The sequence below is a fragment of the Vitis riparia genome, chromosome 11 (genome assembly GCF_004353265.1).
Source record: "Vitis riparia cultivar Riparia Gloire de Montpellier isolate 1030 chromosome 11, EGFV_Vit.rip_1.0, whole genome shotgun sequence".
In the NCBI taxonomy this organism is placed as follows: Eukaryota; Viridiplantae; Streptophyta; class Magnoliopsida; order Vitales; family Vitaceae; genus Vitis; species Vitis riparia.
This window is the reverse complement of record NC_048441.1, coordinates 15,111,729-15,137,546: the sequence shown is the minus strand read 5'-3', so window position 1 is coordinate 15,137,546 and position 25,818 is coordinate 15,111,729. Positions and strand designations below refer to the sequence as shown.

Below are 25,818 nucleotides of genomic sequence, written 5' to 3'. Positions count from 1 at the left end.
TTTTGAGCTCATAAGGTTAAGCACATTTATTTGATTACATATGCATGTGGCCCAGTGGGAGATTGTTAGATTAATTTTTGTAATTAATCTATAATTTGGGCCACACATGTAAATAATTAAAATGTGTGTGTGCTATCATTTAATTAAGCCTAAATATAGTGATCTAATTAATAATTGATTAATTGGCTTAAGGGTATAATTGTCATGAGATTATTGTGTAGATACCATTAGATAATTATTATTTCTATGAGGGGCAGAAATGTAATTGTGATAAAATTAAAACTGCCCTAGCAGTTTATAAATAGGGTTATGGTCCCCATTCTACCACTACGCATTCCAATTTCCGAAAATCCTCTCAGAGAGAAATTGACACAGAATCTAGTGGCTAGAATTGGAAGACCATCTCAAGGGTTTTCTTCCTATAAGGTTTCTCCTTCAATGGATTCAGGTATGTTTCCGCTATTATTTTTCTACTCATTTTTAATCAGGAGATTCCAGTATATATGAAATTAGGGTATTCATCTTGGTTGAGTTATAACAAGAAATATTCCAGTATATATGAAATTAGGGTATTCACCTTAGTTGAGTTATAACAAGAAATATTCCAGTATATATGAAATTAGGGTATTCACCTTGGTTGAGTTTTAACATAATTTTCACTTTCAGTACATATCATATCATATACATTGGAAGAAATGATAAATGGAGCATTTCTCTCTTATTCTCGATTCATTTACTTTATTCCTCCTAGATGCATTGGACATCTCTTTCTCTCAGTTTCTTTGTCTTCTCTTTCCTCATTTTTCCCTTCTATTTCTTCTTTCTGTTCATACATAGCTTCAATTTTATGAACCTTCATACATGGATCAAATTTTTACAAATATACCACTGAATTCAATCCAAAAGATGTACTTTCACATAAAGGCTGAAGTGTGCGCATATGTGAAAGGAAATGGGGAAAAGAGGGCGTGTAACCAACGAAAAGAGAAGTGACACTAATGGGATTTCCGTGATGAAGGTGGCCCTCTACCAGCCCGTTAGACCTTTGACTGGGAAGGTGGAACAAAGGGCCTCTTGAGTTGGCCTTGCACCCATGGGACCATAGGAGGAAATCAAGGAGAACTTAGAAATTTGATGAGGGGGCCCTCAAGAAGCTAAGTAAGTGAGAAAGCAAAAACGGATGCTAGTAGGCCATGCGCATGCCTTCATGCATGCACTAGCCCTCACCACTGCACACACCCCGTGCCCTTGGGTATCTTTAGCACTTCACATGCACCTTGATGCGGTTATATTGATGGTACAGATGTCGTATGAGGATTATGTGAATATTTTTATTTATTTATTTATTTAATAAATATTCCATTATGTCTTCTTAAAGGGGTTTGATATCTTTTTCAAACATATCCAAAATGGCTTGCAATGCTTTTTAAGGGGGAGAGGGAAGGTAAGTGACTCAAGGGGGCACCAAGGTCAAACTATGGTTATACTAAGGGGGAACCATGGCATGGCCTTGGGTATGCCTATGGCACTCAAACGACACAGTAGCACACACACATGGCTCAATGACATATGTGGCGTGAACTAGTGGCCACAACGGCATGAGGGAGCTCAAAGCTTATTTACTAAGACTATTCGAGAAGCCATGGACATAATGCAATGGCTCGATGGGACGGCAAGACACACGACCAACTTAGATCGAATGCCTATGCATGGCACATGGGCACATTGCCCTATGCATGAGGATGACTAGACCATGGTGCAATACCATGACTCAATGATGCAACAAAGATGGCTTGACATAAAGCACTATTGTAGCAACTACACCAATAGCTTGGTGGTGCATGGCATGACCTGGGCAAAGCACCAACGAACCATGTAATAAAATGGAGTCTAACATGAGCCCAAATGACATGGGCACCTTAACATGACATGAGCTCGAGCATCACTGTGGGAAAGACACACTAATGAATTAGAGGGACACGATTAGATGTGATAAAACAAAGACTATGAATAATTAAGGAAAATACCCAAAAAGGGGGGTGAATTGGCTTTTTCAAAATCTTTTTCCACACAATAATATATGCACAAAATAAATAAAGGAAAGAGATAAAGTTAGAGAATTCAAACTCAGGTTTATAGTGGTTTGACACTCCCTTGCCTACGTCCACTCTCCTCAATCTCCTAACCGAGTGAGAGTTCCACTAACTTGAAGCTTCAATCAAGCTTACAATCTTCTTACACTTGGATTCTGGCTCCAATGGGCTCTTACACAATCTCTTCAAGATTTGAACCACTTGAAGGCTTTCACACTCAGTTTACACAAAGATGAACCTCTCAACCTAGCTTAAGGATGACTCAAGTACAAGAGAAAGCTATGATGATTTACAAGAGTGCACTAAGAGTATGCAAGTGATGGTTTGATGCACTAAGAAAGAAATGAGAGCTTTTTGATCAAGAATAGGTAGGTAGGCTTTGAATGCAATTGTTCTCTTGTCAATAAATGAAGAGGAGCTCTCAATTTATAGGTTTCTAAGCTCGAGAGTCAAAACCAGCAAAAGCTAGGGGTCGACCGGTTCACTAGCCGTTGGAGCATTTAATGCATGACAGGTTACCGTTGCCTCAACCGAACCTCGACCGGTCCTCGACCAGACCTCGACCGGTAAAGGAATCACCTCGACCGGGAGGAGAAGGCTACTGGGAGAGAGAGAAGGTTTTTAACCTTCCTCGACCGGTCCTCGACCGGACGACCTCAGCCGGTCGACCGGTTCCTCAACCGGTTGGCCTTAGCCTCGATCGGTTGAGCCTTTTTGGCCCCGAAAAACCTATTTTTTGATTCCTTTCTTTTCTAACACTTAGGCAAGGTCTTTAGGTGAGTTAATATGCCAATTTTGAATCAATTTGCCTAAGGTATATTTGATAAAACTCGGGTTTTAAAGAAAATCAAGTTTTAAAGAATAAATCGAGTTTTCTAAGATGCATGAAAAGGTATGAACATCCTAAGTGCACTCATGCTATCATCTTACATTCATTTCCAATGATTTCAAGTCTTCCAAGTGTCTCGATCTTGTATCCATTTGGTCCTTTGATGAATTTTCAAGTTTATATCTGAGATTCTTAAACATTGAACTAATTAGTTACTTAACCATGGTTTGTTATCATCAAAACCCGATTAGGAGAACCCTTGGGCTAACAGGATAGTTGATGTAAAATGTTGGTTTAAAAATCCATTAGCTCAAAGGCACCTTGGTGGGTATTTGTTGACAAGAGGCACCTTGTGGAGAGGAGACACCTTATTGGGCACTCATCATCAATGACACTTTGAAGAAGCGGTTTGAAGGGAATGACTTGTTTAGGGGCATTTTGAGGAGTTGCATCTGATGGGAAAAAGCACATGGAGTGCAGTAGCCTTGTCTTAGCATCAAGGGAACATGAAGATAGTTGACTGGTTGCAAATGGTGCAAAGAGACGCTTCAGTTTGAAAGAGTGTCTTCAAATGGGTGGTTATAGTGGTTGCATAACCACCACCAGGCTCCTAATTTGAATTCAAAATGTAAACTAAAGACAATGAGGTATAAAAGCCTCCTGCATATCAAAGAAACACATAGAGAAAGGCTTGGCAGAATTGTGAGCATTGTATGGTTCTCTAACTCATGTATAAGTGTTGAGACACTTAATCAGATTTGTAATATCTTTTAGTTGATCAATAACACAAGTTAGAAAAAGATTCCCACATTTGATTGACCTCTTCTACACTGCTTTTGTTGAGGCACTTGGGGAAGGTTGGTTAAGAAAAAGTTCTTAGCACCATACACTTAAAAAAAAAATGGTGATTTTCTATGGTGTGACACTGACCGAACCTCTCTATCGTACCAAAATACTTAGTGTTTTTATATAACAACTTTGGTCAAGAAAAATTAGAGAAAGAGTCACTACAGCTTTTGTAATACTCCGAGTATCATCCTCAAGGACTAGCTTAGGGAAATTGTCAATATTAAAATAAATGAATTGCTTTTGTTTAAATCCTAAAGTGAAAAATAATATGTAAATGAAGTGAAACTAAGTAAAAAAACTAAATTAATGGAAAAAAAACAAATATTGATTTTTAATTCAATCGATTCAAGTTTAGGGCTTTCCACAATCCAACTTAAGGTATAGAAATAAAGAAAACAAGGGTTTCTTAAGTAAAGTGATCTTAGGGTTTTGGGATCCTTGGCCGCTTACTATCAACTTGAGTTCTATAACTCAAAATTGCATCTGAAACCTAATTTTTCCTTTTTAAAACATATTCCTAAAAGCATCAAATGAATGAGATTGATTACCAATTTAAGATTTCACTTTTTAACCCTTCCTACTCCTTATAGCTTTGTTTTAGGGCAAATAATGAGAAGGAAGACCAGGATAACTAATGATAAAAAATTACAAGAATCACTAGTATCGAGTAATAACCTACCATATCATTCCCTAAACTAACTCACAATGATAGGATTAAAAAAAATTGATAAATTGTCACCCAACCAATAATTAATCTCATTGATATAATAATTTACCCATTATCTCTATAAGTTTCCTAACCCTTAGGTTTTCATGCTTTAAGCACCAAGTTGGCTTTTTGGCCTCTCATGGAGGTGATGTCACATTCACAATCCATAACAGGGTAAAAATCCATAATTTGAATCAAAAGAAATTAAAAACAATATATTCAATAAAAAAGAAAAAAAAAACAAACAAACCAAAGTTCTTGTCTTTTTTCACCTTTAATGTCTAACTCTCCAAAAAAAAAATCCAAGATCTCTAAAACCTAGAATTAAGAGAGTTATATAATATCATCAATTACCTAACATGTGGCAGACTCTCATTGGCTACTTATTATAAAATATTTACCAAAAAATGATTAAAAAAATAATGAAATGGTGATTTCTAGTTGTGTGGGATCCACTTAGGGTGGATGAAGTGCCCTAAGTGTAATTGTTCCGAGGTAGAAGAGGTGAAACATCAAAGTGGCAGTGGGTGATTTCGAAATTGGGGTCATTTCAAAGTGGATTTTGAATTTATAAGTTGGATTTTGAATTCATAAGTTGAATTTCGAAATCATTTCGAAATGACCCTTTAGTTTTTCGTACTTATCTTCAAATGGTCATAACTGTTTCATTTCAGCTCCAATTTGCACATTATTTGAAGCGTTGGATTCTTGAGTTCTTGATCTTCGAAATGATATAAGTATGACTGAAGTAGACTCCGTGAAGTGCTCTAAATTTATCCTCAAATTCAAAGTATAAGTTACCACTGGATTTTGAGTTCTAATTTCTACGCAACTGAATCTTACTTTATGCCTTAGTTCTTATGTTTTCTTGCCTTCTTTCTTACTCCATAATGGTCATTTCTCATCTTTCAAACTCTTGATATTTTCGTATTGCCTTTCTTCATGGTTCATAAGTCTTGACTCGCTTATTTCCTCATTTAACCATTTCTTGATCTTTCAAACTTAAAGTGATTCAACTTACACTTTTTTCATCTCTTGAATGTGAGATAAATCTTCAAAATACAAGTTAAACACATGGATAGGGACTTAGCATCAATTTAGATCAAGTTAGGTGAGTTGAGTGTCCTTTGGTGCACAAATCATATCGAATATGTGTCATTAGAACACATATTTTGGCTCCAATAAGACACCCTCCATTGTCCATTCACTAGTTTTATCATTTTTTTTTTCTTATCAATTTAAAAAAGTTAATAAAAAGAAAAAAAGAAAAAAAAGGAATAATCTAAAGTAGTATAAAGTGTACACTCATATCTTCCTTATATTATCAGGGGCATGTTGTATAGAATTTGAACACTTTGGATTTGGATCAAAGATGTGTCAAACTCACACCTAACAATTTGTGGACCCACATTTTTCACGTGCACCCCTACTCAATCGGCAATACTCGTTTTTCTATTTGCGAAAAATTAATTTTGGAAAAAGTCGGAGTCGCCACTTTTTTTATTTTTATTTTAAAGGGAAAATAAAACAAGAAATAAAACCCTAAAAAATGACTCCATAATTTTTGGAAAAGCGTGTCTTTGAAAAACCCAAGTCTAAATCCGAATATCAGGTTAGTTATTAGAAAGGTACCTCTAAGAGGTAACACCCCTCTAAGCCCTAAAGAGGTCTCTACTAACTAAATTAGGGGAAATGTGGCAATTAATTGATTAATTGGGGATACCTAGATAGACTAAGGTGATTTCAAAAAATAACATGCCAAATAGGATCAAATTACAATAAAGGAGAGTTAAGGTGCATACTTGGACTGTTTCTCAAACGCTATCATAAAACATAAAAGTTAGTATAGAGATACATCACACAACATATGTATTTGTCAAAGATAATCAAACAAGCATCAAATATATATCAAGGCAATCAAACAGAATAGCAAGCATGGGCATAGTACGCAATGACAATCATATTCACAGGGTTTAGAAGGTGGGTATTAGGGAACGTACCTGGATAGCATATATAACTCATAGCGTGCTTCCACAGGACAGAGAGAGGTTAGATAATAAATAATATAGAGCAAAAATCTTAACATGCATGTCTAATTAATATAACAAAAAAATGATCGAAGTACACTAAATTACCAATCATCACACATGTCTTGTATAGAATTCTTTAAAAAAGAAGATAAACACGATTTCAATAAGCAACAAAGGTGGTAGTAAAGAAAGAATTTTAAAAAAAGATTTTTTTTTTATGTAGGGGTTTCACCAATTCCCCAATTGATATACACAAATTTAGCCCAAAATTATCTCATTTATGTGGGACCACGAGCTTTGATTTGTGTCTGATTTAAAACCAAGATTTTCATTAAAAACCAAGAAAGATGCAAATCAATTAAAAAAAAATGGTTGCATATTATTTTAAGAAAATGAGATTTTTATTCTAAGAACTCTAAATGAATTTTTTAAAAATAGAATTTCTTAAAGGGGTCTTTGGAGAAAAAGGTTTTGATTTAAAATAAAAGGAATTAATTTTTTAAAAAAATAAAACATAGAAAACAAAATACCAAGCGAAAATCACAAAATAAAGATTTAGAAAATCATGTCAATTAAAGTGGTGAGGGTAAGACCAACCTTCATGAGTTTCTAGTGGCCTATAAACCGTTATTTGTGGAGATTTTATGGGCTGCTCCTCTCTTTTTTATGGTTATGTGTCGGCTCCTCAAAGTTCTTCACGCGTCCTCTCAAAAGAATTGCTCCCGTGTCCTCTTTGCTTGAAGTCCCTTGCTCTCCTCCAAAGTTCCGCGTGAAAATTCTTTCCGCCTATTCCCCTCCAAAAAAAAAAGTTTCCTTATGCTTGGATTCTCTTCTTTATTTATAAGGCAACCCACTCCTTATGGAATATCTTATTTCCATTTTTTCCTACGTGCACGTGGATATGGAAAGCCCATTATGTGTGGCTCACTTGGAGATTTCCCCAAGGATGCAGTCGTATCTTGTTTGGTAAGTGATCAGATTCTCTTTAAATCTTCTTTCCATATGCTCTCGGATGTGCCTTAGCCATGATCTACCCATTTTCTATATGCAGCCCGGATTCCTTCCAAGTTTCCCTATTTGGTTGTGATCTCCTCTCCCTGATGGCTCCAAGTCTCATGCAAAGTAAAAATAAAGTTGAAATAAGAAATCATGTAATTGGAAATATAATAAAATCAAATAGAAAATCAAATCACATAGTCACAAAAATCCAAAATGTCAATTCATGGAATTAAATAATAAATGAATAAGTGAGTAAATAAACAAATAAATTGATAAAGGTATAAAAATAAATATCAGACGTATGCAATTAGAAAAAATCAAGAAATTAAAGTAATGCAACAGATTATAATAATTTAAATGTCAAACTCAAACCCTCAAAATAAAAAATAAAAATTCATTTCATGCAATAAATAGTCAAGCCAATACTCATCCTATTTCGAAAAGGAAGTAACCAAAATCAAGAACACGCCTAAGTAGGCTATGCCAAAAGAAGTGTCCAAGTGACTTATTCTAAAATATTGTCTAAGTAACCTAGGGTGAATGTGTGCAAGTTAAAAGGTGTCAAGTGCATCTAAATGGGCCTAAGGTGATGCCTAATGGATCAAGTGTATCTAAATGGGTGTAGGGTGCCTAAGTGGGCCTAAGTTTAAATTAGGGCTACTAAGAGTCACAACGGGGTTAGATAAATCTCTCAAACAAAGTCTCCGAGGTGGCTCAAGAAAGGTAAGTAGTGTGAGTAGCTATGGGCCACAAAGGAACTACTGTAAAGTATCAAACAAGTATCCAATAGGACATGTGCTAGGAGGACAAAATTAAGGGTCTACACAATTAGGTTAAACCTTGTAAATTAATTTAATTATGTTTCTCAGATTATTGGCCTTGGGGTCAGATTTGGCCTAAAACTTATATTCTCAACCTAAAGCTTGCCTGCCGTTGCAAAGTGGCCTAAGCTCCGCCCATTTTCACATCAATCGATCTAGAATACAAAGACAAGATATGAAAGAATCTATTGTTTGTGACCTTGGCCTTATCTATGTCTTCAAATGGCCATAACTATTTTATTTCAGCTATAATTTGCACATTGTTTGAAATGTTGGACTCCTGACTTCTTGATCTTCGAAATGATATAAGTATGTCTAAAATAGACTCCGGGAAGTGCTCTAAATTTATCCTCAAATTCAGAGTATATGTTACCACCAGATTTTGAGTTCTAAATTTCCATGCAGCTGAATGTTGTTTCATGCCTCATTTCTTATGTTTTCTTGCCTTCTTTTTTACTCCATAATGGTCATTTCTCATCTTTCAAACTCTTGATATCCTCGTATTGTCTTTCCTCATGGTTCATGAGTCTTGATTTGTTTATTTCCTCATTTAACCATTTATTGATCTTTCAAAATTAAAGTGATTCAACTTACACTCTTTTCCTCCTTTAAACTTAAGATAAATCTCCAAAATACAAGTTAAACTCATGGATAGGGTCTTAGCATCAATTTAGGTCAAGTTAGGTGATTTGAGTGTCTTTTGGTGCACAAATCATATCGAATATGTGTTGTTAGAGCACATATTTTAGCTCCAATCAGACACCCTCCATTGTCCATTCACTAGTTATATTATTTTTTTTTCTTATCAATTTAAAAAAGATAATAAAAAGAAAGAAGAAAAAAAAATGAAATGAAATGAATAATCTAAAGTAGTATAAAATGTACACTCATATCTTCCTTGTATTATCGAGGGCATGTTGTATAGAATTTGAACACTATGGATTTGGATCAAAGATGTGTCAAACTCACACCTAACAATTAGGTTAAACCTTGTAAATTAATTTAATTATGTTTCTCAAATTACTGGGTGTGGGGTCAGATTTGGCTTAAAACTTATATTCTCAACCTAAAGCCTACCTGCCATTGCAAGGTGGCCTAAGCTCCGCTTATTTGCACATCAACCGATCTAGAATACAAAGGCAGGATACGAAAGAATCTACTATTTGTGACCTTGGCCCATCCAATATTATTCTTATTTCTGTATGGTTTTATTATTTAAAAAATAATAAATTGATAAGGATAAAAAATGATTAAATTTTAAATAAAGAAAAAATGGTGTTTGTTGGTAATTTAATTAAAGGCAAGATTTCCAATTGTCTAAATTAGTAGAATAAATTAACAATTCTAATTTATACTATATATTGATAAAACAAAGGCTATGAATAATTAAGGAAAATACCAAAAAAAAAGGGGGGAGGGGGGGGGGGGGTGAATTGGGTTTTTCAAAATCTTTTTCCACATGATAATATATGCACAAAATAAATAAAAGAAAAAGATAAAGTTAGAGAATTCAAACTCGGGTTTATAATGGTTCAACACTCCCTTGCTTACGTCCACTCTCCTCAATCTCCTAACCGAGTGAGAGTTCCACTAACTTGAAGCTTCAATCAAGCTTTCAATCTTTTTACACTTGGATTCCGGATCCAATGGGCTCTTACACAATCTCTTCAAGATTTGAACCACTTGAAGGCTTTCACACTCAGTTTACACAAAGATGAAACTCTCAACCTAGCTTAAGGATGACTCAAGTACAAGAGAAAGCTAGGATGATTTACAAGAGTGCACTAAGAATATGCAAGTGATGGTTTAATGCACTAAGAAAGAAATGAGAGCTTTTTTATCAAGAACAAGTAGGTAGACAATTGATTGTAAAAATTCTCCTGGTCATAAATGAAGTGGAGTTCTCAATTTATAGGTTTCTAAGCTCGGGAGACAAAAACAGCAGAAAGTAGCCTTGACCGGACGAGCAAAGGGTTGATAGGATCACTAGTCATTGGAGCATTTAATGCATGACAGGTTACCATTGCCTCAACCGGACAAGGGAAACCGATCGACCGGTTCCCAAACCGATTGAGTCGATTGGTCATAGCCTCGACCGGTTAAGCCTTTTGGCCCCAAAAACCTATCTTTTTTTATTTCTTTCTTTTCTAATACTTAGGCAAGGTCTTTAGGTGAGTTAATATGCCAATTTTGAATCAATTTGCCTAAGGTATATTTGATAAAACTCGGGTTTTAAAGAAAATCAAGTTTTAAAGAATAAACCGAGTTTTCTAAGATGCATGAAAATGTATGAACATCCTATGTACACTCATGCTATCATCTTACATTCATTTCCTATGATCACAAGTCTTCCAAATGATTTCGATCCCGTATTCGTTTGTTCCTTGATGAATTTTTGAGATTATGCCTGAGATTCTTAACAATTTAAAACAATTAGTCACTTAACCATGGTTTGTTATCATCAAAACCTGATTAAAAGAACCCTATATATATATATATATATATATATATATATATATATATATACACTATTTGTCCATTATGTGGAATGAGATGCGTCAATAATCCATTTATGTTCCTGCCTTAAAGCTCTTAAAACTTTTTCTTTCTTTTGTTTTTTAATTTATATTTTGAATCTCTACCCAAATCGATGCCATAAACCTAACTCAAATCAATGGTGAACTCCTTCGTCTCTTCATCATTTCATTATTTTTACAGTAAAATCTTTAAAGTTAAAAGAATTGTTGAAAAGTATTTCAAATTCTTAATTAATATAAATTCAATTTTGTAAATAATATTACATAAAATATTTCCTATAATATATTATTATAATATTATATTTTCTAATAGAATAAGGAAAATTATTTGGAATATTTCCATATTTTAGGTCACAAGGGGAAAAATATTATGAGATGGACTTATAAAAACTATATGGAGTACTAGATAGAGATGTAAGGAAGCATAAGAGATACATGGAGGAGCAAGAAACTTGTTAAATGTGTTTAGGGTGTGGATACAAAGAGTGGGAAAACATGGAATGTTTTAGGAACTCAATAGTTATATCCAATTTCTATTCTTCGTAATATTAATTCTTTATTTTATAGTGCAGTCAAATGATTCTCTTTTATCTATAAATGTAGGTATGATTGGTTAAACCATGTGAAAACTCTAAATATCTGTGTGTTGATTGTTTTATATAATTAAATTAACATTATTTGCATTGAAGCTTTGCTGGTACAACAAATTACTATCAAAACTTTGGATGAAGATTGTGGAAGAACCAAGGATAATAAAGCACACAAAACGATTAAAATTCTATTGTGGATTATTTTATCTGCCTTGTCTACCTTTGTGTGGACTATTTTATCTTTGCGTTCTTGAATTAATATTACTTACATTAAAGATATAACAAACTAGTATAGAGCTTTGCTTGAAGATTTGTGGAAGAGTCAAGGAGAATAGAGCACATAAAATTATTCAAGGATAATAGAGCACACGAGATGATTAAAAGTTTAATCATTTTGTGAGCTTTATTCTCCTTAGCTCTTCCACAAACCTTCAACCAAAGCTCTAATACCAATTTGTTGTGTCAATGAAAATTTTAATGTAAATAATGTTAATTCAAGAAAATAAAGATAAAATAATTCATACAAAGGTAAACAATGTTTTAACGCGATTTGATCAACCATGGATATATGATGAGAGAAAATTATTTTACTATATCATAAAAAATATTACAACGAATATAAATCAAATACAACTAGCAGTTCCCAAAACATTCCATATTTCCCCGTTTCTTGTATCCCTTAACCACAATCCCCTCACTCATTTTAGTATATCTCATTCTTCTTCATATCTTTATCCACTTTATAATATTTTTTTACACTTAGCTTAATATTTAATAACTTTTCTTATACTATAAGAAAATCTTATATTTAATAATACGTTAACTTAGAAAATATTATATATAATATTAGCAAGAAATTAATACTAAATAGGAATTTAAAACACTTTCCAACGGTATAACAGTGATTAGTTTTCCAAGTGCCAGCAAATTCACAACCTCGAATGGCACCCAACACCCTGCTAAGAGCTCGCGTAATAGCAGTAAAGAAGACAACACACGCACGAATCGGAGGCGACTGCTTCTCCCAAAAGCGATGGAAAAAGTGCTTGTTGGAGGAGGCCAGAACAGGCATTGGTTGTAAATAAGCCCAAGCAGCCTGCTTCACCAAGAGGTTAGATATGGGAGTCTGGTAGGCGGATTGGATGGTGCAGGGCGCGCGCGTGAGGGAAATGGTGGGTGAAGAGTGCATCAAGTCCTTCAATGAAGTGTAGGTTGTGGGTGCCGAAGAATTCAGAAATGAGGTGGTGGCGGTGGCCAACTGAAACCATTCATAGTTCTCAATAAATTCAAGAGCCCTAAAACAGAAGCCCTACAATTTCAAGATTACACAAAATTTATATCTTTGTTAGTAACAATGGGAGTCATAGACGCATACATCTATTTAAGAATGACATTCAAGCAGAATACAAATATGCATAAAAAGTTGGATGCTAAAGAACTTCAATCCAAATATGCATCAGCTAAGTCTCTTCCCTCATTAAAATGCAACATAGGAGAGAACCAGGTCACTCGAAACATGAAAGAAGGTTCTCTTGGGCCATATTCCTGTTTGAAAAATATTGAGATTCATCATCAATACATAGTATTAATTTAAAAGCAAACATTGACATAAAGATCCATGAAAAATTAAGAGCTCAAAATCCCTGATGAATAATTTGAATTAGAAACCAAATGGTTATACCTCTAGGCCTAATTGGAAAAACATTAAAGTGGTGTTTGTTTTTTGGTTGAATAAAAAAAGCCAAAATATGTGGTTTTTTCTATTAAGTTAAAAGTAATATGTAATGGTATCATCCAACGTAACTAAAGTGAACCTATTGATAACAAGTTCACTTTAATTATGTTAGATGATGTCAATAGATTACTTTTAGCTGAATAAAAAAAGCTAAATATTTTAGTTTTTTATATTAAGTCAAAAAATAAACACCACCTAACTAAAGCCTAACACTAAGATCGGATGGGTTAAATTAGTCAAACAAGAGTGACATCTAAATACGCATACAATAAGCTATTTTTAAGTTTTGAGCTCCACACTCGCCTGGGCTAGGCCTTAAGCATAAGCCTCCAAGGGAAGGGCTCTGGTCTTCCCTGTGTTCTCAAACTTGTTCAAAGGGCTCTGTTACCCCCTGTGCTCTCACCCGCCGTGGTGAGCGCCACAGAAGTAGAGGACTTTGTGTTTGATACCTATCAGCATTTCAGAGGGGCTTGTATACCAAAAGCAGATGAAGTTAAGCCTGTATATTTTTGTAGGTTCGTCCAAGCAATTGTTCTTTCCTTGTAGTCACTTCGCTTTAAGGGGTGGTTGATTCACAAGAACAACCTTAAAGAATAGTATAAGGGTGAATGGTGGTGTGGGGTGATGAATCAGATAACTAGATTTAAGAGTAGAGACGACCTCGTTTTCCTATTTTCCCCTTTACCGTTTCCTTTTTTAATATTTGTATGGTTTTGCCTTGTTCGACATGTGAGTCCCCCACAGGCTGTGGTGGCAGAACATTACCATAATGCAAAATATTTTATTTCTATAATTCCAATGTATATTCAATTCAGATGGGTATAAAATTTAACTCATTTCAAGTGAACATGTATGTCCAAACAATGTTGGAAAGAATCATAAAAAATATAAGAAATTATATACACAATACTTCCTAATATAAAACAAAACACAGACTTTGTAACAATATTTTTAGATTTTGTAAATATTTTTTAGTAATTCTAATATGATTTTTTTTTTCTTTCAAAAATAAAGAAATAAAAAAATAAAAAATAAAAAATACTATGGAGTATGGAGTGGACACTGGAAACTGCACCTACTTTTATTAATAGAAAGTGGAAAAGGATACCCATGATTGCATGTTTGTTATTTGTATAGCCGGACCCATTTGGAAGTGGGCGAGTCAGGGCTCCCCTTGGCCTGGTCCATGGCTCCTCTGGATATATACGTATGACCAACTTTTATTATCATATGTATACACACTGTAACCTTTTATTATTCTATTTGATTTGATTTGATTTGATGCATTAATTGAACTTTGAGCATATCTTTCGAATCTCTCCTTGTGCCCCGGTCTTCACCTCGATGCTACTCATTTTAATCATGGCTTTTGGAAACTCGAAATCAAATCTAACCCCCAGTAAGCCTCGTACGCTGCCAGCATAATTCTGAACGATCCTCTGGGTTTCGCCATCTCCTAAAAGCCTTTGATCTGACTCGAGAACTCCATTCCCAGCCCGCACATTCTTGAAGAAACTAACATCGAATTTGGTCTGGCTATCTTTATCCAGTGCCACCCTTTTGGAGCCATCGCCATCTTTAGGACAAAGGGCTTGCAGCTGAGCAAGAAATGCTTGGTTTATTGTTGGGTCTGCATTTCCCGTTGGTGTGAAGTTGTAGAGACGGTATCGGAAGAACAAACAGCCCGTTTGCCCAATGGTATGTGCCCCTGCACAAACATATACACTGAATCGAACATGCATATATATCATCCAATTGACAAACTTTTTTCTTTTTTGTGGATAAATCAAAAAAAGAGAAAATATATACCAACTAGTGTTACAAGGTCATGATTGTCGAGGCCTTTGGCAGCAAACTTCTGTCTTTGGACAGCAATAGAATCAGCAGGAGAAGGTAAGTTTGAGGCTTCCGAGGAGGAAGAGATCCTCCCATCTCGTCTTCCTGTGGGCACTGACCAACTTGGACCATCACTCTGAACATATTTTGAAACAAAATTAATTGGCTTACCCCCTTGATCACCACCAAATATACTTCACTAGGGTTTATATTATATATATATACGATGAAGAGCAATTTACCAAGTCTACAGCATCGCGAGCAGCTAGTGCTAGTATATCAGCACATGATACCACCCCGGGGCACGAGGCCTCCAGTTGAGTTTTGGCGTCGTCTATCACATCGAATCCTCTTAATCCTAGGTTGGGCAATGCATTTCTCTCAGCAGAAGCCCCAGTTATCAGTACCGAACCATCGCAGCCCTGTTCAGATCAATCAACTAAAGGTTCATGATCAATTAATATAAGCAAGCATGGAAGAAGAAGATGAAGAACCTGAACAAAGCAATCATGGAAATGAAGCCTGAGAACACCAGCTGCAATTGTAGGATCCTTGTTGAAGTGAGACTCAACAGTAGACCTGACTATGGCCTCAGCCTTTGGGCATGAAGAAGAGTAAAACCCGGTTTTCAATCCTTCTTGGGTTTCTGCTAACCAATTTAACCCCAGAATCACTACCAACACAACCAGCCATTTGGGTTCCATTTGCACCATTAACAAGTAAAAAGAGAAGCAAAACTCTCAGTTGGCTCTCGGCTCTATCTCTTCACATCAAGCCTTGCATGTGCAGTGAACCATTACTGAGTATTAGTATCTTATATGGATTCGGTTAAGCTGCCATCTGCTTGTCGCTTTCAGACATTCATTCTGGGCTTCTCTCATCACTCCACTCTCCTTTAGTGGAGACGCGTGGGGCCATTAAAGATGGTGATGACCGTCTTCCCTTTTTACTTTTGTTTGTGGAGAGTTAGGAGATGGATAATTTTCACTTTTCAGTATATATTATATCATATCATGTACATTTGAAGAAATGATAAATGGAGCCTTCCCTCTCATCCTTGATTCCTTCGCTTTATTCCTCTCAAACGCGTTGGACATCTCTTTCTCTCAGTTGCTTTGTCTTCCCTTTCCTCTTTTTTCCCTCCCATTTCTTCACTATGTTCACACTTAGCTTCAACTTGATGAACCTGCACACGCATGGATCAACTTTTTGCAAATATACCACTGAATTCAATCCAAAAGATGCACTTTCAAATGAAGGTTGAAGTGTGCGCATATGTGAAATGAAATGAGAGAATAGAGGGCGTGTAACGTGTGGCCAAAAGAGAAGTGACACTATTGGGATTTTTGTGGTGTATAAAAATTATCCAAGATTCAAGAACATTCCTCTATTGTGATGAAAGTGGCCCTCCATTGTCCATTCACTAGTTTTATTATTGTTTTTCTTTCTTCTTAATTTTAAAAACTATAAAAGAAAAAAAGAAAAAAAAAAAAGGAATAATCTAAAGTAGTATAAAGTGTACACTTGTGTCTTTCCGGTCTTATCAGGGCTATGTTGTATAGAATTTGAACTCTTCGGATTTGTATCAAAGATGTTTCACACCTAACAATTAGGCTAAACCATGTTATAACTTTGAATATCTTTGTTTTGATTGTTTCATGTTTGTATCCTTAAATTAATATTATTTGCATTAAAACTTCTACTGGTACAACAAACTAATATCAAAGTTTTGGTTGAAGATTTGTGAAAGAACCGAGGAGAATAGAGCACATAAAATGATTAAAATTTTGTTATGTCTTATTTTATCTACCTTGTCTACTGGACTATTTTATCTTTATATTATTAAATTAACATTATTTACATTAAAGCTTTTATTGGTATAACTAATTGGTTGAAGATTTGTAAAAGAGTCAAGGAGAACAAAGCACATCAAACTATTTAATCATTTTGTGTTCTATTCTCCTTGGCTCTTCCACAAACCTTCAACCAAAGCTCTAATATGTATCAGTTTGTTGTATCAATGAAAGTTTTAATGCAAATAATGTTAATTTAATAATCCAAAGATAAAATAATTCATACAAAGGTAAACAATGTTTTAGTGTGATTCACCCAACTATGCCCATATGATGAGAGAAAATCATTTTACTATACCATAAAAATTATTACAAAAAATAAAAATCAAATACAATTATTGGTTTCTAAAATATTTCATGGTTCCCTACTTCTTATATCCCTGAACCACGAACCCCTTGCTCCTTCCAATGTCTCTCATTCTTCTTCATATCTTTATTCACCTTATAACCTCTTTTTGCTCTTGAGCTTAATTTTTATAGAAATATTATTAACAACTTTTCTTGTGCTATAAGAAAATCTAATATTATAATAATCTATTAACTTTTAAATAGTCTATATAATATTAGCGAGAAATTTATACTAAATAGGAATTTAAAATACTTTACATCAAGAAACTCCAACGACATAACGGTGATTAGTTTCCCAAGTGCCAGCAAATTCACAACCTCGAATGGCACCCAACGCCCTGTGAAGAGCTCGCGAAATTGTAGTAAAGAAGACAACACATGTACGAATCGGAGGCGAGAGCTTCTCCTAAAAGCGATGGAAAAAGTGCTTGTTGGAGGAGGCCAGAACAGGCATTGGTTGTAAATAAGCCCTAGCAGCCTGCTTCATCAAGAGGTTAGATATGGGAATCTGGCAGGCGGATTGGATGGTGCAAAGGCGTGAGGGAAATGGTGGCTGAAGAGGACATCAAGTCCTTCAATGAAGTGTAGGTTGTGGGTGCTGAAGAATTCAGATTTGAGGTGGTGGCGGTGGCGAGGAGTGAATGGTTGACAGTGGTTCCTGGGAAGCTGTGGCTTTGCATGCTTCCACATATTGGAGATTTTGATGGAGGTCTTGCATGAGCCTATTTGGCCTTGTGGCCGATGGGTCTTGAAATTTGACTCAAAGTGAAATTGTTTCAATTTTTTCGTTTTACCCTAAGAAGATTGGTACCAAATAGCAGTGAGATTAGTGATTCAAAACTAAGACTGTCCACAAATGTGTTTTACAGTGATTCAAGAAATGTTTTTAATATTTGAAAAATTAAAAATTTTAAATATTAGAAAGATTAAGAGTTTGTTCAACAGTGACTTTAAGAAGTGTTTTTAAATTTTTTAACATTTAAAAAGTTTTAAAATTGAAGTATTAGAAAGACTAAAAACGTTTTCTAAAATCATTATCAAACGCATTTTAAAAATGTTTTTTAAAATCATTATCAAATAGACTTTTAATATGTAATACTATTTTTTAATTTATAAAATCACAACTTAGCATAAAAAATAGTTGAAAAAGAAGATGATTATCTTTGTCATGTCTTTAGTTTTCTATTTTTAAAAATAAAAAAATAATTTAAAAAAAATGCAAAACCCCTTTTACACTTACCATATAAAGATAATGATTTTTAAAGTATTAAAAACATTTTATTACCTCAAGTTTCAAAAATCTTAAAAATTGAGGAAATAAAATAAATTCATAATTTTCATATAAAAGTTGTCATATTTTACATGGAAGTAAAAGATCCGATGTTCTTCTCATGCCTACAACTTCCTTTTGACCGGCACTCAGGGAACAACAAGACATCCAGTGGCAAGTATAGGGTTGAGCATGTCATAAGAGCTGATAACTATATAGTTCTCTTTTTTAACTTATTCCCTGAAAACCAACTTCACACTTCAATGGCTAAATGGATTATTTGGGTATATAATCATAACGCTAGGTTTGTGCTTCATGTGCTTGAAAATTTGAATAACTATACCTGGAAAAAGAAACAATAAATTCAAGAGCCCTAAAACAGAAACCCTACAATTTCAAGATTACACAAAATTTATACTTGTATCATTTGGAATTTGGAAGTCCGTTTTAGTTTAAATTTAAGCCTTTTTATATCTTTGTTAGTAACTAACACATGCATGCAGATGCATGAGAGGTGTTTAAAAAAAAGGGGGCGGGGGGAGATATGATACATAAGGGATAGACCTGTCCCAATTCCCTCGGAAAAAGAAACGAAAGAGGAGAGAAAACTCCAACTACTTGGCTTCTTGTTCCAGAACAGGAAGTTCTGGGATCTTTTTCCATGTATCCTCCAATCCACTAATTTGAAGAGGTGGCAAGGAGAATACACTAACAGTTGAGCTTTTACTGCGAATTTCCTTCAGGGCCCGCAATGCAGCTATGGTGCTCTTCATGCATAAGCTCTCCATGTACTCAATCTCTGCAAGTTCCTTGGGCATTCTAAGAAGAGAATCATTTTGGGTGGTGGCCGTAGTTGTGGGATCACCACACCCTTCCTGTCCATCAGTTGCCCCAGTTGATGCTGGCAGTTCATTAGTTGGGAAGAGGCGGTCAAGCATTGCCTCACACTCCTTAACAAGTTTGTAAAGCAAATCCGTGGTGAAGAAGGGCTGCTGCAAGACCTTCTGAATGAAGGGCAACCGAATCAGAGCACCAGTTCTTTTGTCATACTTCTTTAGTATCTTTGCCAATCCTGTTATAAGCAAATGTATCAGTTTGAGCCTCTGAAACAATGTTAAGACCAAATAGACCAGATATAGAACAGGGGGTTAGAATTCCAGGCACAACAAATAGGTTTCCACAATGAATATAATTTCTCACCTAAAATTCATCATTTAAAAAAAAAAAAAAAAACCAGGACAAGTGGGTTTCAATTTAATATGAGCTCATGAGCTCCCCAAATTGTACCACAGTCCTTTTTGCCCTTTTGGTTGTCTTTTTTTATTTTGCATTTGAACGAAGGATTGAGAATATTCTATTCATTAAATGATGTGACAGCATCTTGATTTGGTCCCGTAAGTGGCTTTGTAGCATCAGAACTCTCCAAAAAAAAATTCCACAATAAAAGATGACTCTTTAAAATGCATACGGGCACTCGTGAGTACAGAGTGGCGTTTTGAATTTTCATGAGACCAAAGGTCAAGAGGCAGATTTGACCATTCTATTTGTAAGAAAAAATGGACACTTGTAAATAGATACCAGGTGGTCTTACTCCCTCGCCATTATTGTTACATCTATATATGTCATTTCTATTCATTAAAGGCAATGTTACATCATATCCTTTATTGATAGAACTCTGAGAATTGCGAAAGGCCATTAAAATATATATATATATATAATAAAAAAATAAAAAAGAAGAGGAAAACGTAACAAGTTACCTGTATAATTGAGGGCGCTGTAGTTCTCCAACAAGACCATCTCTCCATGGAAGTCCACAATCTCCTTCCGAATTTTGATCATCTCTTCATTGTAGCCCGTTGCTTCTGCAACCCTATCTTGCAACTCCTGAAACCCCAACCATAGAAACAGAACCAAACTAAAATCAGCTTCGCTGGCGTAAATTTTCTGATAATGGACCATTTTATGATTCATGAACTATAAATGTTGCCACCAACACAGCGACGGAATATTCCCAGCGAACACCAGATGGCTCTTGTTAGCAGAATATAATGTGTTATGTCCATTTCGCACAAAAACGGATGTGGTTGACTAAAGTAACGATAACTAACTTTAAGGCTTTAACGGTTTATACCTACTCGAGCTTCTCGAGGGTCATGATAGCAGAGAATTTTATTGCTGTAACGGAAAAGAGAGAAAAGAGGAGAAAGCGGAAGAGTATGCACCATTGGCGCAACATAGCAAAAGAGGCGCATGATTGGATTGGCATAAAATCCTTTTTCTTGTTCTCTTATGGGGAAATTTTACCAGAAAAACTCAGATCTTAAGAGCCAGATATACATACAACACGATAAAAACAAGTCGTTTTGATTCTACCTCTAAGACAAACGGCGTTGTTTCGCTAATTCTTGTGTTCGCTACATTATTTCCCAAGATCAGAATTTCAGATAAATTAACGACAAATTTCTGGAAAAAAAAAATAATTTCTGAGAAAAACTATAGTAATAATCAAACAAATAATGAGACGAAAGTTCCTGTTATATTCAATCTTTTCCGACATTTTCTCAGCACAATTACCTACAAGAATGAAAACAGAGGGAAAGATGAAGAAGAATACCTTCAATCTGATGATATATTCTTCCTCCTTTTCGACGAAGAAAGTATTGAATTTCTCGAGCTCGTCTTCCAACAACTTGATGAAATCGACCTCCTCTTTCGTCATGTCACCAGCCTCCTTCTCTCCGGCCTCGGAACAATCTCCGACATCCAATCTCAGGCGTTTGTACGGCCTGTCTCCGGCTTTGGGATCGATGAGCTTCAACTGCTTCTTGAGCTCCTTGTAGGAAAGAAACTTGTCTCTCCATTCAGGTAAGGTCTCCTCGATCTGATTACTGAGGCTCTTACCGAATTTCATATTTCCGGGCGTTTGGTTGGGAAGAAAACGAGAGAGTGCAAGCGGAGCGAAAATGAGGGAAATGTGAAGAGAAGAAGAAGGAATATAACGGTAAAAAGAAGAGAATATTCGAGAGAGAAAACAGGAATATCCTTTTCGTTTATGTGGGAGTGAAGGTATATCTCCGGTTTTATTCCATCTTGATTGAGAAATAATACACGTGGCAACTCGACTTCAGGGGTGGCTAGGAGGTGAACCGTGTAGCCGGTTAGTTTAGATGAGGTGTGTTACGGAAGCCAATCAGCTCACTCATTTGTGGGGACTCTAGACCTTAGCCCAAGATATTTAGCCTATAGGGATGCTAACCTCACACCTCGGTGATGCATGTTTTGTTTCAGAAACCAGAAACCAGAAACATGAAAAACAAAAACACTTAAAGCAGAACATCACATCATTAAATGTTTTACAAAGTGATGTCTCCGTCTCTGTCTAATTTCGCTTTCTTTTCCCAAACAAACCCTACTTTAAATTTTAGTTGCTTCCAAATTCCAATCACGTAATAAAAACAAGCACTTCTGTTTTTCAAATATTTTCTCACTAGAAATTGGATATAAAAATTATTTTATCTAAACAAGCCGGGTTAGAGAGGTGGCGGTGCAGGAGCCGAGGCAGGCAGGGAGTGGGTGGAGCGAAGCCAAGCGGAGGTGTGATTTTAATGAGGAAGGGATAATCGGAAGGCATGTCGAATATGCGTGCCGCTGATCCATTTATTAATAAGAAAGCAATAAATGGGTGGCCGTTTCAGCGCCACCGGAAAGTCAAATGTGAGTGTGTGAGGGGTGTTTTTGGAATTGCACATGGACCCCCTGAACTGCTGGACGCCAGCGTTCTCCATCTCTCCAAATAAGATTCGGATCGCCCTTTCGGATATTCTTGGTTTCGGCTTGGAATCTACTTCCATTCCTGTATTCTCTTTTTCTCCTTTTCTCCCTCTTTTCAGTCCAAATTCATGCTTAGCATCGTTTCCGTCTAGAATAGGTTTGAAATTGACGGACTGTTGGTTAATTTGGCCCAATTGTAACGACTTGTTTGGCAATATCCTTGAACACACTTTTCAAACACTTATTTTTAAAAATAAACTTTTGTTTGAAATTTGTAAAATGAATAATTTTTTTTTATTATTTTTTCATTAATTTTTGTTCGAATAATCTACAAGTTTTACAATTATTTTTCATCTTTTTAATTATTTTTCAAAATAATTTAAAAACAATTGAAAATACTTGAAATTATTTCTAAAAAATACAGTATTTTCAAAACTCGGAAAAACTATTTTCAAGAGATAACAATCCAAGATTTAAAAAAAAAAAAATCTTTTTAAATATTAAAAAAAATTAAATAAAAATGGGATTATATAAAATAAAAAAAAAAGTGGGAAATTGAAATCATGGTACAATAATTATAATTTCATTTTGTTATAAAATACAAAATTGTCACATTTATTTTCGACACAAGATACAAACTACACATGCTTAGAATATTTCAAAACATTGGTAGTTAAAAATAGTGTTGGTCCTCATACTTAAGAGCCTTACCTCAACATGACGCTCTCGTGACTCAAACTTATAACTCTTATATCTTATATTACTTATTCGATCAAATTATAACCACGTGATGGCATGTCAAACTTTTTATAACATTCAACATCACACTCTCACATACATGGATTGAAATTTTAGTTTTTATCGACGATATTTCACCGATATATCATATATCGGACAATCCCGAAACGATTTTGAGTACTGATTATTGAACGGTAGAAATATTGAAAAAATATCGAGAAAATCGTCAAAATATCAATGATATATCGGTCTGGAATCGATAAATCGGCAATAAAATCGCAAGTGGAGCAGCGCACGGAGCAGTCGGGGAGAACGGAAAAAAAATCATATTTATTATTCTTAAAATCCAAGTATCGAATCTATCGATATATCTTTGTTTACTGATGTTTTTCTTTTTTATCATATCTATGTCAATTACACCTACAAAATAATGTTAAAATGTGTATTCTTACTTATTTTATCATTTTTTTTTTTTGAGTTTTTTCAAGCATTCTTATGAATTTTGAATAATTTTCGCTCCATCAATATTTTCGATATTTTCGTAAAATCAAAGTACCGATATATTTGTAATTACCGATATTTTTATCCTTGCTCACAGACCTATTCTAAGAGTCATTATTTGGGTGACTTATCCTTGGATGCATTGTTACACCCCAACAAAAAAATATGTAATTTTAATTTTTATCTATTTTTCATTTTAATAGATATCAAACATTGTACCATATAAATTCTTTTCGTATATGGGAATGCTAAATCATGTATTTACATCGTTATTGTAAGATGTGTATCTATTATAATTATAGTACAAAACCTATAAAATCACACACATTACCTTACTCTATCAAAATCCATGCGATATCATATAATAATACCAACCAAAAATCAACTTGTCTATATATCATAAAGTAAGAGTATACAAACATGATGAATAAAACAAAACCGTAGTATATAACCTTAGTGGCAATCTTCTCCATTATCTTAAACAAGGGTTGGACAAAAGTAAGCATTTGTGAATGAATACAATGACTTGAATACTAGAAAAAGGGCATAGAGCATTGAGATAGTGAGATTATATTAATAATCATCAAATAATTATATCCAATTCATGGTTTAGTAAGCACTTTTAGTCTCTAATATGTGGTCCACCTTTTCTTATATAAGTAAGTTACTATATATAGAAATATATGCCTCTCTAGATAATTTAATCATATATATGTTGATAAGGTTGAAATTATATACATTTGGTGCCTCACATTTTATTCTTTCAACATCTCAATAAACTTTAAGAAGCTTGGCTTTTTTTAGTGGGATCTAATGTCCATGTATATCAAATATTTAATATATAGTATTGACTTATTGGTTCAATGTTGAAACTTTGGGTTAAATTAATAATATACCATAGGAGTCAAATATTTGTTCGGGTTACAAGTTAACTCTACAAATTTAGTTCTTCGATAAAGCAAAATAGAGTTAATCATTCATTAAATTTTTGAATTAAGGGTGTTTTTGGGAGTGTTTTTATATAAAATGTTTTTAGATAAAATATTATTTCAATAAGTGTTTTTTTTTTTCAGAAAATATTGTAACTAATTTTTTTCAAAATTTTAAAAGTACTTTCAAAATTTTATCAAATATTTAACATTTTTTAGATTAAAAACGTTTTTTTAAATCAGCATCCAACTCTAAAATAATAATTTGGGTACTAAAAGAAAATTAAAGAAAATGATTATTTTATCTTTAAGGAGGAAATATTTGAATTATTTGAAAAGAAAGAGCATCAAATGTAGCTTCACGTGCACACTCTCTTGTGAATGGAAGAGGAAAAGCATCTTATGGGAAGATTATCCTTAGAAAAACATTGAAGTATGTGGGATTGCAGCATATCGATGAGATATGTGAAGATGGGGTCAAAGAAAAGGAAAAGAAAGCATTGGCATATTCCAAATTGGTTCCTTTGTGCTTTGGATCCCACCCTCACTCCACTTTCTTTATTCCATTTTCAGGGTCACGGTCCAAATTAAGAACTATACCTTCCAACAACTACTTCTGGCTATTAAGGCCCATCTCTTCCTTCATCCATATCTGCCCGTTCACGCCTTTACCTAATCGCTTTGAATTTCTTCACATGCTTTCTTTTTTCCCAATGCTTTCGTCACTACTATACTTTTATTCACGTGAAAGATATCCTCGATCGACTTAAAGGTAAAAGCAAATTTAAATTATGAGAATGTAAGAGATAAGTTTATACAAATTATATAATAAGAATAATATTAAAATAATTGTACATAAAATAAAATAGTGGAGAAGAGATAATACAGACGAAATTTTTATAATGGTTTGACGTAACTCAACTTATGTTCATTATCCTCTAACTTCAATCCAAAACTTAAGGTTCCACTAATTCAAGATTTTCAAATCAAGTCTTGAAATAATACAATTTAATTATGATTACAACCAACTCTTTTAACCTTTTGGTGTTAAACACCCTTTATAATACTTAAGAAATACATCACTCTTGAATAACCCCTCAAATGATACTCTATATTTGAGAATCCCTAAATTATACTTACACTTAGATTTTACATCTCAAAGATTTACAAATAAAGATAAGAAATATTTTTACAAAATCCTGATACAAGATAAACAATGATTGAATTGTGTATTAATAATATGCAAGTTTTAGAATAAAGCGCACTCAAAAACACCCCCCAAGGCTAAAATATATATTCAAGACAAATTTAAAAAATCTAAACTCTTAAAACAATGAAGGTTAAAGCCTTTAAATAGGGAAGAGAAGCCTAAACTAGTCA

General features: G+C 34.4%; 2 protein-coding genes across 2 annotated transcripts; both read right to left on the bottom strand.

The window, feature by feature from the left end:
* Window positions 1-14,248: 14,248 nt before the first annotated feature.
* On the bottom strand, window positions 14,249-15,837 carry LOC117924887 (peroxidase 25-like). Its single transcript, XM_034843616.1, has 4 exons — window positions 15,523-15,837; window positions 15,271-15,450; window positions 15,002-15,164; window positions 14,249-14,900 (listed from the first exon to the last, which is right to left on the bottom strand). The coding sequence occupies exons 1-4, from the start codon at window positions 15,739-15,741 to the stop codon at window positions 14,479-14,481; spliced, it is 984 nt and encodes a 327-aa protein (XP_034699507.1). The 5' UTR covers window positions 15,742-15,837; the 3' UTR covers window positions 14,249-14,478.
* Window positions 15,838-18,866: 3,029 nt separating this feature from the next.
* LOC117924531 (SPX domain-containing protein 2-like) lies at window positions 18,867-21,497 on the bottom strand. The gene is made up of 3 exons (XM_034843168.1): window positions 21,114-21,497; window positions 20,257-20,383; window positions 18,867-19,571 (listed from the first exon to the last, which is right to left on the bottom strand). Exons 1-3 carry the CDS (start codon window positions 21,408-21,410, stop codon window positions 19,114-19,116), a joined length of 882 nt encoding a protein of 293 aa, XP_034699059.1. The 5' UTR covers window positions 21,411-21,497; the 3' UTR covers window positions 18,867-19,113.
* Between the last annotated feature and the right edge of the window lie 4,321 nt (window positions 21,498-25,818).